The following is an 18,032-nucleotide window of genomic DNA, read 5'->3' on the forward strand; positions in this document are numbered from 1 at the left end:
AGCGGTGTGCTTGCTGATCAGAGCTGGCTTGGCCCTGGCTTATCGAAGATTAAAGAAAGCGGAAAGGGCTGTTCAAACCCCCACAAGACTGCCCGCTATTGAAATGATGGGGCGAGCCATGACATCTCAAAATGTGCTCATTGAACGCAGGATGGATAAGATCTTGGCGAAGCTTGCGGCTGTCGTGAGTACTCAGACTATGCTCTTTCAGCGCATATTTGACAAGATCTTGGAGAAGATCACGGCTCTCCAACTGGAAATTAAGAGACAAGTGACGGATATTTAGATCAACTGAAAATTGACATGCAGTTGTTTGTACTAAGGGAAAACCACCATCATTTCATGTGGCTACCATATCGGCACTAGCTGTGGTGTCAAGGCTGGAGCTAAACAACAAAAACTTCTCTCCCTGATAACAGACTGTGTTTAGACTCTTCTTCCCCAACACACGTCCCCCATCCTGGATTCCAAACGCCTTCGACTGCATATCTCCAAGGCCAAGGTCAGACGGCAGGTCTGGGCACAGTGCTGGAAGAAAAGCTGCAGGGCAGGATGGCTGTGTCTACATCAGCTCACCCATCACCCCCTACCCACCCCTGTTGCTTGTCATGTGCTTTCTTGGTGTTGTAAAATGGTAAATGGCCTGTATTTGTATAGCACTTTACTTAGTCCCAAAGGACCCCAAAGCGCTTTACACCACATTCAGTCATCCACCCATTCACACACTGGTGATGGCAAGCTACATTGTAGCCACAGCTGCCCTGGGGCGCACTGACAGAGGCGAGGCTGCCGGACACTGGCGCCACCGGGTCCCCTGACCACCACCAGTAGGCAACGGGTGAAATGTCTTGCCCAAGGACACAATGACCGAGACTGTCAGAGCCGGGGCTCGAACCAGCAACCTTCTGATTACAAGATGAACTGCCAACTCTTGAGCCACGATTGCCCCATGTGATGTGGAGATTTATGTGCTTTCTGTCCTGAGGAGTTGTTTTTTTGGTTTTCTGTTCTCACACTGACCTCCCACAAGGAGCCCAGTATGAGCAGAATTCTAATTTTTTTTCTCTTTCCTCCACTTGCCCATTGTATTGTAGACTTCACCGTTTTTCCAATTACTACCTGTATCTCACCTGTCTTCCCATGTGATGTCTGTGCTATGTATGTATGGTTGTGGGCGGGGTGCAAACTTTGCATGTGACAAATAAAGGTTTCATTCATTCATTCGTTTTTTAAGGAAATAAACACACATCAAAGTAGAAAACTTTGTTTATTTATTTATTTTTCTATTTCCAATGTTTTTTGTGTGTTTTTGCAGCATGTTTCTCTTTGCTGGTGTTTTTTTTAAGTTGCAGCATGCATCCTGCATCACATAAAAGACAAACATGGTGGCACTCAGGTATATGGGTTACTTTGCTTTAATTAGTTGGTTGATGTCCTATCCAGCATCTGTTTATCAAATAAAAAGCTGGATTTTAGGGGTGGATTTTTACATTTCCTGTGTGTACTTCAGGTTTCTGCTAGAGGCAAAGTGAGTGAAAAGATGATAGCCACTGTGGAGTTTACAAACCCCTTCAGCTTTAACATGGAGAACGCCTGCATTCGCATGGAAGGACCTGGGATAGTGGAGCCAAACTCCAGGTATGAACAACTCAGTTTGCATAATACATTTCCACACAAAACCAAAACATCCCATTAGACCTTTCCAGATTAAGGATTTTATAACCTCCAAATAGTAGCAGCAGAGAAAAAAAATACACCTATTTCAAAGGTTTCTGCTTCTTGCTTTAGTATTTTTGATGTGTTTTCTTTTCTCAGGCTGATCACAGGAGGCTCTTCTCTGACCTGAACTGAGTATTTCACTCCACAGAGGGCCGGGACAAGCAGGGTGATCTCTGGCCACTCTGGAATGTCCTGCTCCCGGCAGGTCTACGACCAGGCGTCTGTCACCATCAGCCCCTGAGAATCGCTTCATGTTCACAGATGCCAAGCATTATTTAGCCTTGGTTGTTCTTCTATCACATATAGGCCTATATAACAGTTGTGCAACTCCAGTTTTTCAGCTCTATAGGTTCAGCATTGCTGATATATTTTTTTTCAAATGCTGCACAGATAGTCAAATGAATAGCTAGCTGCTAAACTGCTTATATTTTAAAAATAAATTGAGTTTTATAGGTAATGAAAACACAAGGAGGGTTGCGGTTTTGGCCACTAGGGGGAAGAATTACTCCAGAGGAAACATCGAGCCATATTTAGCTGTGGAAAAAAATGCCACAGACAAGAAAGATTATCATCCCATTGGAGATATTATCTCATCACTCATGTGTCACTCTCATTTTAGCACAGTTAACATTTTAAGCTCCTCTTCCAGATGGTTTGCTATGTTCAACAGTTACTTTATTATATGTTTTTACATATGTTTGCAAAATGTTACCACTATTCAATTGAAATTTCACAGTTTCCTTTTGAATGTTGATCACCCACCTTACTCTGTTTTTCCTTTTTCAAGAATGGACCAGACAATCATACATTAAATCTTTATTAGGGTATTGTGACATGTTCTTAGACTAATTAGGTATGATTCAAAGTGCTTTACACAACCATATAAAAGATTAAAACCTGTATAATCATGCAATATGTTTTCAGTGTTTATGTATATATCCTCCAAGGATAACCAGAATCTTCCGAGTGAACTTTTTTGTGATTTTCTTCCTCTTTGGAGGTAATATAAGCCACCCAAACACATGAGATATCAATGGAAAGCCCAGGATGTCCTCTATATAGTACATCAGGACTTAGTAGGGTAGCTCAAATAAGTCAAAAGACATAGACCAAAAGCAAATGTCTGTTACAGAGGCCATGAATAGGCTGGTTCTCAGGACTTTTCATTTCATTTAATCAGAACCAGCTACTGTTCAGCTAATTCAGTAACTGTCGGCACCAAAGGGAAGCAAAACGCAATACATTAACCTAAGACACAGACTTTCAAAGTAAACCAGGAAACATAATAGACTGAACATATATACATAGGGATGGGTATCGAAACCCGGTTCTTGTTGAGAACCGGTTCCCACTGTTTCAATTCCTTGGAATTGTTTGCCATTTTTGCAAACGATTCCCTTATCGATTCCAGTCGCCCCGAATGACGTCACCACGTTGCGGAGCGTCATTTACCTGGCAGAGCGCCTAAGCGGCTCAAATGCTAAAAAGTTTGGTTATACTTTACGAGAACGGATGTCAACGGGGCAACTTGCAATACTTGCAAAGTAGATATTTCATTTAAAGGAGGAAACACTACGAATATGCAAAAGCATTTGCTCACAAAACACGCGATGACCTTAAATGAATGTCGTGTTTTTAATTCCGCTCCGGACTCGTGAATCTCAACCCAGCAGCAGCGGTAACGTTTGCACGTCCTCTCCCGTTAATGCGGCAGGTAAATAATCAGCTAACAGTGCATATTATGTTAGCGCGATCTGCCTTATTACAAAACCTGCTATTACTGTGCGCTGCATTTAGGTGACCATGATGAGAGAGACAGACAGAGTCTGGCTGGCAGTTCTTGCTGCAGTCTACCGTTAGCGTCTCCTTTCAGGCCAGGATAGACGAATGTCACCGAGCAGTTTGTGGTAAAAGGCTTGCACCCATTTGCCCCGATTTTCGGTAATTGAATGTGTTTAATTGTAGGCAGGGACATTACTGGATATTCTTGTGTAATTGCTACAGAATAATTTATGTTATACTTTGTTATTGCTACAGAAGAATATTTATTTTATTATTTTACATTTACAATTTTTTTCCTGGGTACCCTGTGACACCCCATTGAAGAGCCATAGGCTGTGGATCTCTTAAGATCTCACTGTTGGGTTTGTAAGGCCATGTTACTCCTAAATTTCTATCTTGTTCAAAGAGAAGATATAAAACAAAGTTCTAAGCTAATCGACCCAAGTGTTCTCTTTTTTAAAAATAAGAATCGATAAAGAATCGATAAAGAATCGAATCATTAAACAGAATCGAAAATGGAATCAGAATCGTGAAAATCTTATCAATACCCATCCCTATATATACATAAACTCATAGGCAGACACTGAAACCACACTGAAACTAGACACTACAAAGGGAACACGGAAATCACAACCAAAACCTAAGAACCCTAAACTTAACCCCGGATGGCAACAGCACAAAAGCCTATACAGTCCAGGAAGCCGACCCAGAGGTCAGCGGGCAAGGAGTGCAGCACACAGTTCAGAAAGCCGACCAGGAGGTCGGTGGCAATGCAGGTCAGGCAAATCCGGAGGCCGGCCGCACAGAAGGCAGCGGCGGCGAAGCAGGTCCAGAGGCCAGCCGCGCGGATGGCAGCAGCGGCGACGCAGTTCAGGAGGCTGTCCACAACGGCCATGATGTCCAGCCAGTGGCCCAGAAAATGGCCGGCGACGTTGAGGTGTAGAAGAGCCAGGTGTGCTGGACATGGATGTGCCGTCCTAGCAGGTTGCGGACCAGACGGAGGTGTGGCAGCAGCAGGACCAGACGAGGCATACCCAGACGAGGGCGTGGAAGCTGCAGGTGGTGGCGCTGCAGGCGATAAAGGCTGGACGGGCCCTTCGGACCCTCCAGCGGAGGCAGACAGCTGAAGCGGTCCCTCGGACCCTCCAGCGGAGATAGACGAAGGCTACATTTTGTAATGTGAAATGGCCCAACTGAGTGTCCTTGGCAAACCGAGTGAGTGGAGGGTTATGATGAATAACAGCATCCACCACACTTAGCCCGACTGCCATGGCTCATAAGTCCTGGGCCTGGGCGATGCGGTCGAGCAGATTCACCAGCCGCTTCATCTCAGCATCGAACTCCGAGTGAAGAGAGTCTGTGGGGTCCACAGTATGGTTGCGATCTTCTGCCATGTTGAGGCTGTGTGCAGGCAGTAGTGATGGCAAGGAGGACCCAAAAGTGCAGACTCAAAACAATGATTTATTTCTAAATGACAAAACAGAAAACTGGCTAAACTGGAAACACAGAAAACTAAACTGGCAGGCAGAAGTACGGAACACACAGCTTGATGGTAGATCGCGACACTGACACAGAGAAACACAGGGCTAAAATACACAGAGGGAGCAATCAGGGAATGAGAGACAGAAGCTGGCACATAGCTGGGACAAATCATACATGACGAGACTAAAGGGAAGCAAAACTCAATACATTAACCTAGGACACAGGCTTTCAAAGTAAACCAGGAAACATAACAGACTGAACTTATATACACAGACTCACAGGCAGACACTGGAACCATAGACACTACAAAGGGAACACGGAAATAACAACCAAAACCTAAGAATTAATAAAGAAATGTAGTTAAACACTGGGTCGACGACCCAGGCACCCCAACAGCAACAGGTCGGTAATTAAGCTTAAAATCAGACACAATTCAATACTTAAGAAATAATCTCGTAATTTCATTAAATATAATTGTTTGTAGTGTGAAATGTGCATATATAAGTTTTATGTTTTTCTTCTTGGGGTTTTCAGACACCTTCATTTGTCAGCAGTGGAAAACACTTTTCCTTTACTCTCCCTTGAATGTGATGAGGTAGTCGGGGTACGCTTGGTTGTCATGGAACACAACATACATGCTGGGGTTATCCATTCTGTCTACCACACTGTCGTAACGGTCGTGAGGCTGCTGGGGGTTTCGAGGTGGAGGCACCATCATATCACTTTGGCCCTGAGTGTAGACGCCTGTGAGGACTCGGGCAACGAACATTAACTGAGAACCATCAGCAGCTGGCTTGGAGTAGGTGGGTTTGGCTGAGTAGTTGGCATCTACAGCAAAGTAGGTCCCGCGACCGTATGAAGTTGCTGAGTGTAGGAAGAAAAAAGAAGAAAATTAACAACAGGTGATCCTATTTACACTGTAGTGATTTACAACATCAATCACATGATACCGCTCAGCCTCCTGGCAGTAGATTCTTTAGATGTCACAAATACCCTGGAAGTACAAGCTGTAGAACACAGAATTACTAGTTCACTATAACTGTTACTTTCATATCTTTCACCAGGTATTTTTTAACTACATTGTTGACTGTAACTGACATGTTTTATTAGTGCATGCTGGAACTTGTCAAAGGTGTATTTGAACACATTAACTCTCCTTATTTGTAATTAGCAACAAATACTTTAATAAACACTTAAATCTGTGCACCAGTTCTCTGAAGCATGGAAAACATCTTTTAACAGTTCTTGTATAAAATTGTGCCCTGGCCTGAAAATCCATACAGTTACACTTAAAGCCAATGAGATTTGAACTCATACAAGATTTTTAATAGAGACACCTATGGTATTCATTTGAAAATCCTATGTTGCCCCATTTTGTGTTATGGCATTCATTTAGTTGGTTGCTCATGCCAACCAATGCCCACCCGACATACTAAAGTAAAAAAAAAAACCAAACGTTTAATACAAAGTGTTTTTCTCAGGTACCACTTCATAAAGTAAAAAATCTCGTCAAGCTAAGTCTCATACAGCATGTTATTATTTATTTAAAAAAAACTAAACCAAAAAGCAGAAGCAGTGAATGAAAAACTTAGTACACCCTATGACTCAATGCCTTATTAGTTAAACCATCTGTAGCAGCAATCATTTTAATTAATTATTTCCTGTGTGACTTTATCTATCTCTCACATTGTTATGGAGAAATTTTGCCCCCTCTTCTTTACCGCAATGCTTCACATTGAGGTTTGAGGGCATTTATTTATGCACAAGTAAGGACATTGGGCCATTGGAGCATTTGCAGCCATTCTGTTGTAGATTTGCTGCTGTGCTTGGGATCATTGTGCTGTCACCTAATCCAATTCTTTTTTCTAGTTGTACGGTGATGAACTTTAATATTTAACATGCACACTGACGCCTGTAGAGTCTGAGATGTAGCTCCTGAGTGTTTTGCAAATTCTTTGAGAATTGCAAGGTCCGGACCTTAGGGCAAGTTTGCTGGAGGAGGTGGCTGACAATTGCTCCGTTCTGTAGTCGGTATCCGTAGCCAGTCTTGTCAATGATCTGACTGACCGGGACTATGCAGAACAGCAGTGGGGACAGAGCATCTCATTGATAAATTCCGCACTTGATGGTGACTTGTGCTATGGACTTGAAGTTGGCCCCTCGTGTTGTACGTCAAGTCCCCATTGAGTTCCTGATGAAGGCTCTTAGGGTCCTGTTGATCTTGTATAGTTCTAGGCATTCCAGGATCCAGGTGTGGGGCATTAAGTCATAGGCCTTGTTGTAATCAATCCAGGCAGGCACAGGTTGGTCAGCCTAGTCTTGTCGTCTCGGGTGACTGCGCTGTAGCTGGTGTTTCGCTCCTCTGGAATTTCTGCCTATTCCGTTCTGTGCCCTGCTCATGTATTGAGCCAACTGCCTGTTCATCTTAGCCACTATGATGCCTGACAGGAGCTTCCACATAGTACTGAGGCAGGAGGTCTACTCTTGGATACACTAGCCACTGACCATTGCTGTTATGTGTTGCATCCTTCTCCCATATGCTCTTCTGGTATTGCTCAGTCTCTAGCCTTGGTGGTGCTGTTCTCACATTGTTGCTGGTTTATTCTCCTGCCTTCTATCTCTCTGGTATACCTTGTCAAGCGGCTTGCCAAGGCTGTGAGGTTTGCTTGGCAGTTTGATCGATGTAGCGGTTCCGAATGACAGCAACATCAGAAAGAAGGAACATGAGAAGCTGGAGAAATACCAAGGGCTCAGAGAAGAGCTCGAGAGGATGTGGAGGGTGAAGGTAACGGTCGTCCCCGTGGTAATCAGAGCACTAGGTGCGGTGACTCCCAAGCTAGGCGAGTGGCTCCAGCAGATCCCGGGAACAACATCGGAGATGTCCAGAAGAGTGCAGTCCTGGGAACAGCTAAGATACTGCGCAGGACCCTCAAGCTCCCAGGCCTCTGGTAGAGGACCCGAGCTTGAAGGATAAACCGCCCGCAGGGGCGTGCTGGGTGTTTTTTATATATATATAGTCCAGGAACAAAAATATATCACAGAAAGAAGCCATAAAGAATATCAATATTTCCATTAATGATAATCTGATGATGATAGTCATCAAGCATTATAAAGAATTATTAAGAAAGAAAGAATAATTTAAACAAAGGTTTTTTGTTTGAAAACTGTGGATTATAAAAAGAATATCACCATTTTGCCCAGCAAAGCGCCTGTTGAATCCAGTTTTCATTATGGAGTTGCAGTTTTCCTGGGTCGTCCCATGGTACAGAAGTTTCTCCCCTGCTCCTCCCTCCCGTGCATTCTTATCAGAAATGTGCTTCTTCTGTGCTTCATAGGTGCGCCGCAGGTGAACATTCTGCAAACGCTCAATCTGACAGGAGAGAACAAGGCCAAAAGGATCAACACGCTGCCAAACAAGGTAATCCAGGATATTAATTACATCTGAGGGGTAGTTTATGCTTATATTTTGTGGGCCATAAATTGAGGTTTGCATCTCAGGTATGAGAAGCATCTGTGTTATCAACAGTGATCAATTAATTACTTTAATTCTGTAAATCTGAAAAACTGAAAGCATGATGATTTGCAGGTAGGTTTCACAACTGTATTGAAACATCTTTCTGTGTATTATTTCTGAGAATATTGTGTCATCATCATTTTAGTGGACTTCAGAGATATGGACTAAAACTAAAATCCTCCTAAAATCTTGAATAAATGAATAAATAAATAAATAAATACAACTGAATTAAATAAATAATATGTTTTAATTGGGGAAATTAGTTTGTTTATAAAATGTGACACTGACTGATTTCTTGTAACTTGAAATTATATTATGATGTTTTACTCTTCCATTTTATACATAATGTTTTTAGTTAAATATCATTTATTTACTGATGAATGAAGTTTTTGCATCTATGTATGTGGAAGTGAAGCAGCGGAACAGACTGAGTAAGGAACTGAAACAAAGTTCCAGCATGACCACTTTGACCGGTGGTTTTCACCTGCTATTTACACACACCGTGTTAATATACATGTATGTGCATGTATATTTGTGTAAGTATATGTGTATGTGTATATATATCTGCAAATATGTATATCTCTTACTGCAATTATCTCTTGCTGTTACTGGGGATACAAAACCAAATACATGTAACAAACTGTAAGGAAGAATTTATGATAGGATATGTGATAAACAGGAAGCAATAATACATAAATAATGGGGGATTATTGTAAAATATATGCTTGAATAAATATTAAAGCAAGTTAGAACAGAAATATCTATTTCTTCCACTTTACAGTAGCATGATATTTCATTAATAACATTTAATAACATCTGTTGTATTGACAATAGAAGAATAAAGTAGTGATGAAGCAGCATTCATATAGTAAGAGAGGTAATATAAACAGAAACTGAAATGTTCCTTTATGCAGGGAGAGTCACCCACCTTCATCACAGTTTTGGTGACAGTTCGTTTGAAGGCCACCTTCACTGTCTGGTACTCTGGAGAGGAAGGATCCAGAGGAATAACCTTCATACTCTCACTTGCAGCCATGCTGTCCCAGTACAGAGGGAAAGTAAAGTCTAAAAGAGACAAGCATATATGGCATATATAGCATACACACGAGAAGACAAAGAACGAGCCTATGCTGAGCTTTATTATTTGCTATTTACTACAAATGTTCCACACACAACAAATCAAAAATAATATTTTAATGGGATGGTCTGTGAATAAAACCAAAACAAAACGTGTAATAGAGCCCATCTGAAAATTATAACACTCCCTCTAAATTAGACATGAAGACATGAACTAGAAGGACAACATGATCCTCCCTTATCTGCTTATGTGGGATTTTTATGTTTCTTGTTTAAAAATGAACTGTTTATGGTTACTTTCATAATAACTTTTGAAATCTTCTTTACTGCAAGCAGTTTAGTAGACACATAATTTCCTTAGGAATTAATACAGTATTTTGATTCTGATTTTTGGTGTAATTATTTCTTAAAAAACCTTAAAATTTCTTAACATTTACTCTACCTACCATTCTTGCATGCCCTGGCCCTCCCTTTCCCCCTGCTCCCTTATACAACACATCACTCGTACACGTTCGCATAGGTCACAGTGGGTAGAGTCAACTTCCTACACCCCTGTTTCACACACTCTGCCAGGTACACACGGGTCACATTTTTTGTATCACCTGGGTGACCCCATCTTTTAGCCCGCTCACTGTTATGGAGCTAGACTGATTTGTGCAATATGTGTGCATATGTCTCTTTGTGTGTCTCTGTGTGTCATTTGTTGGTTGCTGGGTATGTGTGAGTGAGTGAGCAAATGGTGAGTGTGTGAGTGTGGTTGTGTATATGTGTGTGCATGGTGTTATGATTCAGTGTTATGGATGTTTTGCACTGTGTTTTTGTCTGCCACACCAGAAGGTGGCGTAGTTTGTGTCCTGTGTTACTGATGTTATGTGAGTTCCAGTTAGAGGCTGACCATTGGTGGAGGACTCGGAGAGGCCGGCTATAAACGAGGACCCTTCTGAACTGGCACCCCCCCCCCCCCCCCCCCCACGAGCTGTGAATGTGGCTGTGTGTGTGAAATCTGTTCTTTGGAATGAGAAGCTTTGTAAATAGTTTTTGTTGTAAATAGTTGTAAATATTTTTACTCGGTAGCTGTAGGGGTGAGAAGCCATTTTCTTTTGGAACCTTTTCTCCTGTTTTTGGTTAGGGAGGCAGGTAAGACACCTGTATTTTCTTTTGGGTTTTCTCCATGTAGGTAAGCCACTTTCATTCTATTTCTAGAGAGTTTTGTTTATTGTTTTGGCCATGCTCACCCTGACGTGGCTATCTTTTGGGATTTAAGTCACCATCCCCACAGTCACCATCCCCTAAGCCAGAAGACAGCTTTGATGTAAGTAGGCACAGCAACTTCTCGATCCTAAGCTCAGGTCCTAAGCTTAGCACATGACCTTATCGTGTCCAGACATTTAGGAATTGCAATTGGTGTGTATCACCCGGAGAGTCAAACGTTTCACCAAACCCTTAAAAACATGCTTTGCAAATTTTGCACTGAGTCAAGTCATGAATGGGATGAGGGGTTGCTGCTACTGTTGCTCGCTATCAGGGCGACATGCCAGGAATCGTTGGGGTTCAGTCCAGCTGAGTTAGTTTTTGGCCACACCGTGCGCGGTCCATTACGCCTTCTAAAAGAGAAGTTTCTCTCGGATAAGCATCAACCAAGAGAAACCGTTCTGGCCTATGTTAGTTTATTTAGAGAGAGGCTGCACAATGCCTGCAATTTTCCTCGTGATGCGCTAGCAAAGGCTCAGGTCAAAATGAAAACCAAGTTTGATAAAAAATCCGTAGCGCAGACTTTCCAGCCAGGTGACCATGTGTTGGTTTTCTTGCCTGTTGTTGGTTCTCCCTTGCAGGAAAAATTTTCCGGTCCCTATGTCATTGAGCGCAAACTGAGTGAAACAGATTACGTTGTGTTAACCTCCGACCGTAAGAAGTAAAGTCACGTCTGTCACATCAACATGCTAAAAGAGTACGTTGATCTTTAATGCTCTGGTCCATCGCCTGCTGTTTCACCTGTTGCTTCGGTGTCCCTCTCTCAACCCTTGTATAATCCCCGCGATGATGGGTTGGAGAACAGGCACAGCTCTGTTTCCGGTGTGGGTCTGAGGAATTCTGAGATCATGGCCGACTTCGATTCCTATTTAGCCCATCTGTCTGATCGTGCCAAATCTGATGTCCGTGAGCTCATTAAAAATTACCCAACTCTTTTCACTGATATCCCCAGTCAAACACACGTGCTGAGCCAGGATATTGATGTGGGTGATCACAAGCCCATAAAGCAACATGCATACAGAGTAAATCCCACTAAGCGTGCCATAATGCAACAAGAAGTCCAGTATCTTCTTGACCATGGTTTTGCCTTTCGTGGAGGACTGGGAGAGGCCGGCCATAAATGAGGACCTTTCTGAACCGGCATGCTTAGCCTTGGCTCCTGTGGGACATGGTCATGGAGGGTGGAGTTCACATGCCCTGCTGCTCCCTGCCGCTTCCTGCTGGATGCTGCTACCCCTCCTTCGGATGCCGTTACTTGCTGGTTCCAGGGCGTGCAGTTGGATGTTCTGGCACGGTTGTTGACGCACTCTTTTGGTGGTCCGGGGTGGCTTTTCAAGCACATTTCACAACAAAGGCACATACACACTCTCTTCTTTCTCTCTTACACACACCCACCTTTATGTATCTGTGTTTATGTATGTGTGCATTTTCATGGTTTTGTGTTATAGGTGTTGTATGATTGTTTTTCTTACAGGTGCCGCAGTTTGCGATACATTATGCATTTCTATTTGTACTCCGTCCTTTCATTACATCTTATACACTTTAACATTTGTTTCTTTTGGGTTTGTATTACTCTCAAGCATCAAACTCCAGTATCAGTTGGCCTCTTTTTGTAACATCACTGAGAATTATCTTCTCACCTGGGAGATTCTCAAGTCGTTTCAGCTTCGTTGTCTGTCTGCTCAGTGGTTGTGTGGCCACCATTGTCTGTAGATTAACCTCCCATGTGAGTCCCTGGGCATCTGTTATTCCTTCTGTTAATTTGTTGTTTTCCAGTTGGTGATTGGCTGTTCTGGGAATTCTTTCCCAGTTACCGTTATGTGCCAGGATGCACCAAACAACTCGGAGGTACAATTCCTCCTCCTCTCTGACTCTCACCTCTCTAGTGAAGTTTATGTTCTGACACTGACTCATTTTCTGCATTACCCGCATGACCCCGTCTTTTAGCCCGCTCACTGTTAGGGTGCCAGACTGATCAGTTTGCATGAATAAACCCTCAGCCTCCACCAGTTCCTTCAGCTCCATCATGTCATCCTGGCTGAGGGGTTCCAGTTCCTCCTTTGAGAAAGTGTTACTGGAGCACTGTGTCTGATATTGATGCTTCAGCTTTTCCATGGCATCGTTAACGTCCTTTTTGGAAAGACCCAGGAACGTGAAGACAGACTGCTGACTTGTGGAGCTGATATGGAGACTGCTGAGGTATGCACTCACAGAATGAGGAGGCTGTTGTTGCTGTACTTGAACTGGAAGTACTGGAAGCACTGGAAGTACTAGAACAAATCAGTAAAAATTTTCAGTAAAATAAATTTGTAATCTGTTTTTATTTTCAAATTCATTTTAAAATTCATTTGCACATAAGATGGCAGTTTGTGAATACTTCTGTCACCTCTGTTGATGACAGCTGAGGAATACATCTGCATCGCTTTCTCTTTAAAAGCCAAGAAGACATCGATCTTAATCAGGATGAGGCGGATGTCGGTGAGGCTGGTCGTGAATGATGCAGATGACTTGATCCCTCGAAGAATGGCACCTGCTACAATAGCAGGATCCAACCCCCCAGTTCCTTTTAAAACACCACTTGCATTTAGGTGTGTGTGTGTGTGTTTCACAACAAACAGAATAAATAGTAATGCCAAACGAGATACTTACCAGCACAGATGGCAGGAATTGCCACAGAGCTGTATTTATACGATTCACAATAGTAAATGATATCACACACAAGTTGTTCAATGAGAGCTTCACGCATTTCTCCATACATGTGAAAAATAGCTTTACAGGGAAAGTTTCCAGACTGGGTCACGAAAATTTCTCCTCGATTCACTTTTGCTGCACAGAAAGTGACACAGGAAGCATGAGTGAGAGGCAGATAAGTCAGATGGGAAAATAAGTGTTTCTCTTTTTCTCACCTGCTTTCAGTTCAGCTTCTACCTCAGGTCCAGCTACAGTTAAGATGTCTTTGCATACTCCAGCTATAGAAGAAGAAAAATAAAAAATATATATATTAAAGGACTTACAATCTGTCCGTGAAGGCAAGTTTGTAAAGCTGTGCTACATGCTAATCTTGTGTTAATTTTAGCGTGCTAAATCAGCACCAGGACTGAATGATTCTGATGATGGTGGTTGAAAAAAGTACTTACCAAACTTTACATAACTGTCTATTTTGTAAGTATCATGCCGAATTTTGCTACTGTAAAGTTTAGGGCAAGTTGCACAGTTGGTTAACAAATAGTAATATATATGCTAACTATTTGTTAGCATTTAGCTAGCTATTTGTTAGCATATAATAAAAATAACTAATGCCAACCATATGGTAACGTTAAAGGAAAGTTTGGGGCTCACAAAAGTTAATAAAAAAGATCATCTTAGTAAAATGAATGTTTAAAGACTATTGGTTAAAAACTGATATTTAATAAATATATTTAATTAGTAAGTACTACTTTGGATCAACTCTGTAAATAGCAACAATAATGGGACACTACATGCCACAGTTTCATCTTACGTACCCTTTTGTACAGTGTAGCATCAGATATTCTACCCATTTGATTTCTTAGTCTTGCTTCCTGCTCACAGTTACACATCAACCCAATTTCCCCAAATCAGTCCACATGTATTTATGGTAAATGGTACTCAAAGGTAAGTAAAAGGTTAATCCCTGCAAAACCTGCTTGGCTGGAGATCAAACATTTCTCATAACGAGTTGACACCACAGGCAGCATATTTGTTCACCAGTTCACCTCTGGTCCCTGTCAGACCGTCACTGAGTCACTTATCTTTATTACAGTTTTATAATCTGAGTCCTGATTGCATCACCTATGCCTCATAGCTTTGCATTTTGTCATCCACTAAGTCTGTTCCGGTTGAATTTGCCTGATATGCACTTGAATAAAAATGTGAAACTATAACCATGACAGGTACTTGATCCAAAATACAAGAAATTACCTAGTTTTGCAGTTCCATGCACATTCGAAGTTAGTGGCATAATTACTTATGTTGTTGGACAATGATTATCGATTTCATTTTTGCTGTTCATAGCTATATGGTGAGATTTTTAGCTAATATAAGTGGCCTCTTGATAATGCCAGATGAAAACATCAAATATGATGCTCATATGAGCATCCCCACTTCTGAGCAGATATTCATGAACAGCTGTTTGACTTTTGTATCCGTAGAGAGCTATGCTACCATTGTGGCTAAAAATAACTTCATGAGCGTCTTGCTCACTACGCCTTGTACTTGTGTGCAGTTTCAGTTTCACCTACCAAGGTTAAAATTTTGGAAGTCTGTTGTGTTCACCACAGCGTCTGTAGTCTCATTAGTGATGTCACCAAACACCACATGTAGTTTAACCCCACTTCCCACTGTCATGATGATGTCATCTAGGTCGCTGGTGAGGGACCTGAAGATTGCTGAGAGTAACAACACCACACATTTGAGTTTGTCTGATATTTATGCTTTTTATCTGTTCACTATGCATTAATGTCACATAATGAAGACAGCGTAGTGCTAGTTTACCTTGGCCTCCCTGGTTCATAATTAAGCTGAGCTGTTCGTAGACATCGTAATAGCACTATAGATAAAAACACAAGAATAACACGATAGATAATTGATGCATGGTGAGGACAGCCCTGTTTTTGGTTTTAAAAGTGCTTTATAAATGAAGTGATATTGTATTATTTGCATGTTACAGATCAGATAAAAGACAAATCAATTGACACTAATTGCCTCAGAATCAGGGTAGCTAGGTTTAATCACGATGTGGATGTTTGTAAGAGAGCCAGAGGATGCAGATAATCCAAACTGGTGAATGATGTCAGTCAACACTTGAATGGCTTCTCTCAGCGGGTATTTTAAAACAATTCCTGGCCCAATGATTGGAATGGCCACTGAACCCAAATTCTGCTGTACACAAAGCTCCAGACACCTCTTCAGACCGTTACCAAGAGCCTGCAAATCAAAAATTACACATGTTTAAACTATGTTTTCAAACTTAACTCTTGGATGCATCTAACAGAGTACACATGGAAAACTGTGAGGCTCCACAAAAAAAGTTCAGTTTGGATGTATAAATCTTCCCTTGCAGTTATCTGGTTTGAGCATTAATGCTTTTGCTTTTCAGTTAAATATTTTATTCTTTTCTTTTGTCTGTGCTTCTACTTTTGCACATACAAATTTACATATCATCTGATTATTCCAGTTAATCCTTTTACCTATGTAAAGCTTTAAAGTGAATTTTTGTGGTTTCTGAAGGTAAATTAACCATGAATTAATTTTTTTCCATCACCAGAGATGATAATGAAAGTCCTTAATTTTACCTGAACACTCTTTCCTCTTACTCCGTCCCAAGGCAAGCACTCAATGAAGAAAATCTTGGAGCAGCCCAGAGATGGAGGTGCATCAACCAGCTGAACAACACCAGGGGTGAGGGCACAACTGGCTAAGACTGAATCAAACTTGAACTTTAATATATTCCCAGCTTTAGTTGACAAACCATTTCCAATATTTGTAGAAGTCAGCTGTTTGTTGAGCATGGGGACCACCAGAACATCCACCTGCAGAAATAATATTGAATTACATGATTATTGATATTTTATTTTGGGATTATAGAAAATAGAATTTAAAGGAAATAATCAAACCTGTTCATTTTCTAAACTGCTTAGTTTGATCTTCAGGTTTGCTTTATTGATTGCAGAGTTTCCAACTGTGCTGTACATGCTGCTGCTGCTGTTTCGTGGTCTTTGCACATTTGGGGTGGCTGCAGTTTGCTTATCTCGGATAATGACATAACAGGAGCTCTCGATCAGCTGCTTAGTCACTTTACCCTCTTCCTGGAAGTACTGCTGAGCCCCTGGTCCATCTAAAGTCAACGTGTCTACTATCAGACTGGATAGAGTTGATGTTAGGGCCTCCTTGGCCTCCTGAACTTGACATCGAGGACCAGACACAATCACACAAGGATTTGGAAAATGCGAGGCTTGTAAGGACACCTTGGGGTGCTTCATGCCAATCAAGTCTAGGATTTTAACAAAACAGTCGACTATTTCAGGATGAAGCAGATTGATAGTTTCTTGAGTTCCAACTTGATTCAACTGGAAGTCATGAGGACTTTCACAGAGCTTGGCCATGTCTTTCTCCATGTCCTTTCGAAATACAGCCTTACAAAAAGTATTTTGCTTTCGCTGCCTAAAAGAGAAAAAGGATTTTAGACAAACAGAAATAGTACAACTCACCCTATGACAGCTAGGATAGCCTGCTGCCCCCCCATGACCCCAATAAGGATAAGCTGAGGATAAGACAATAGATGGATGTATAAACAGTTTTGAATAACACATGGGCATGCATATCTACATATCTAATTAAAGTGCTTCATGTCTGAGTAATTTCTAAAGCTCTGGTGTTCAAAACTACTTTGGCCAGTGTAAATTTTACAAGTGTTGCACATAAGTACAGGGAGTGCAGAATTATTAGGCAAGTTGTATTTTTGAGGAATAATTTTATTATTGAACAACAACCATGTTCTCAATGAACCCAAAAAACTCATTAATATCAAAGCTGAATGTTTTTGGAAGTAGTTTTTAGTTTGTTTTTAGTTTTAGCTATTTTAGGGGGATATCTGTGTGTGCAGGTGACTATTACTGTGCATAATTATTAGGCAACTTAACAAAAAACAAATATATACCCATTTCAATTATTTATTTTTACCAGTGAAACCAATATAACATCTCCACATTCACAAATATACATTTCTGACATTCAAAAACAAAACAAAAACAAATCAGCGACCAATATAGCCACCTTTCTTTGCAAGGACACTCAAAAGCCTGCCATCCATGGATTCTGTCAGTGTTTTGATCTGTTCACCATCAACATTGCGTGCAGCAGCAACCACAGCCTCCCAGACACTGTTCAGAGAGGTGTACTGTTTTCCCTCCTTGTAAATCTCACATTTGATGATGGACCACAGGTTCTCAATGGGGTTCAGATCAGGTGAACAAGGAGGCCATGTCATTAGTTTTTCTTCTTTTATACCCTTTCTTGCCAGCCACGCTGTGGAGTACTTGGACGCGTGTGATGGAGCATTGTCCTGCATGAAAATCATGTTTTTCTTGAAGGATGCAGACTTCTTCCTGTACCACTGCTTGAAGAAGGTGTCTTCCAGAAACTGGCAGTAGGACTGGGAGTTGAGCTTGACTCCATCCTCAACCCGAAA

General features: G+C 41.6%; 2 protein-coding genes across 2 annotated transcripts in view; both read right to left on the reverse strand.

The window, feature by feature from the left end:
• The window catches only part of LOC106098407 (poly [ADP-ribose] polymerase 14), a 208,140-nt gene that overhangs the window by 26,327 nt on the left and 163,781 nt on the right, over positions 1–18,032 (reverse strand). The window lies entirely within an intron of this gene.
• LOC102081979 (poly [ADP-ribose] polymerase 14-like) lies at positions 4,935–14,085 on the reverse strand. The gene is made up of 8 exons (XM_019353423.2): positions 13,963–14,085; positions 13,732–13,794; positions 13,475–13,651; positions 13,212–13,388; positions 12,466–13,095; positions 9,426–9,562; positions 8,173–8,353; positions 4,935–5,847 (listed from the first exon to the last, which is right to left on the reverse strand). The coding sequence occupies exons 3-8, from the start codon at positions 13,581–13,583 to the stop codon at positions 5,555–5,557; spliced, it is 1,527 nt and encodes a 508-aa protein (XP_019208968.1). The 5' UTR covers positions 13,584–13,651; positions 13,732–13,794; positions 13,963–14,085; the 3' UTR covers positions 4,935–5,554.

This window comes from Oreochromis niloticus, linkage group LG3, assembly GCF_001858045.2.
Source record: "Oreochromis niloticus isolate F11D_XX linkage group LG3, O_niloticus_UMD_NMBU, whole genome shotgun sequence".
Lineage (NCBI taxonomy): Eukaryota > Metazoa > Chordata > Actinopteri > Cichliformes > Cichlidae > Oreochromis > Oreochromis niloticus.

Bases quoted from the DNA above. Each gene is read 5' to 3' on its own strand.
- LOC102081979 (XM_019353423.2), bottom strand. From the start codon at position 13,583: ATGTATGGAGAAATGCGTGAAGCTCTCATTGAACAACTTGTGTGTGAT. The intron at 13,389-13,474 runs GTAAGTATCTCG...GTGTTTTAAAAG, and splicing joins AATTCCTGCCATCTGTGCTG to GAACTGGGGGGTTGGATCCT. The intron at 5,848-8,172 runs GTGATATTCTTT...TCCTACACTCAG, and splicing joins GCGCTTTGCTGGGCAAAATG to CAACTTCATACGGTCGCGGG.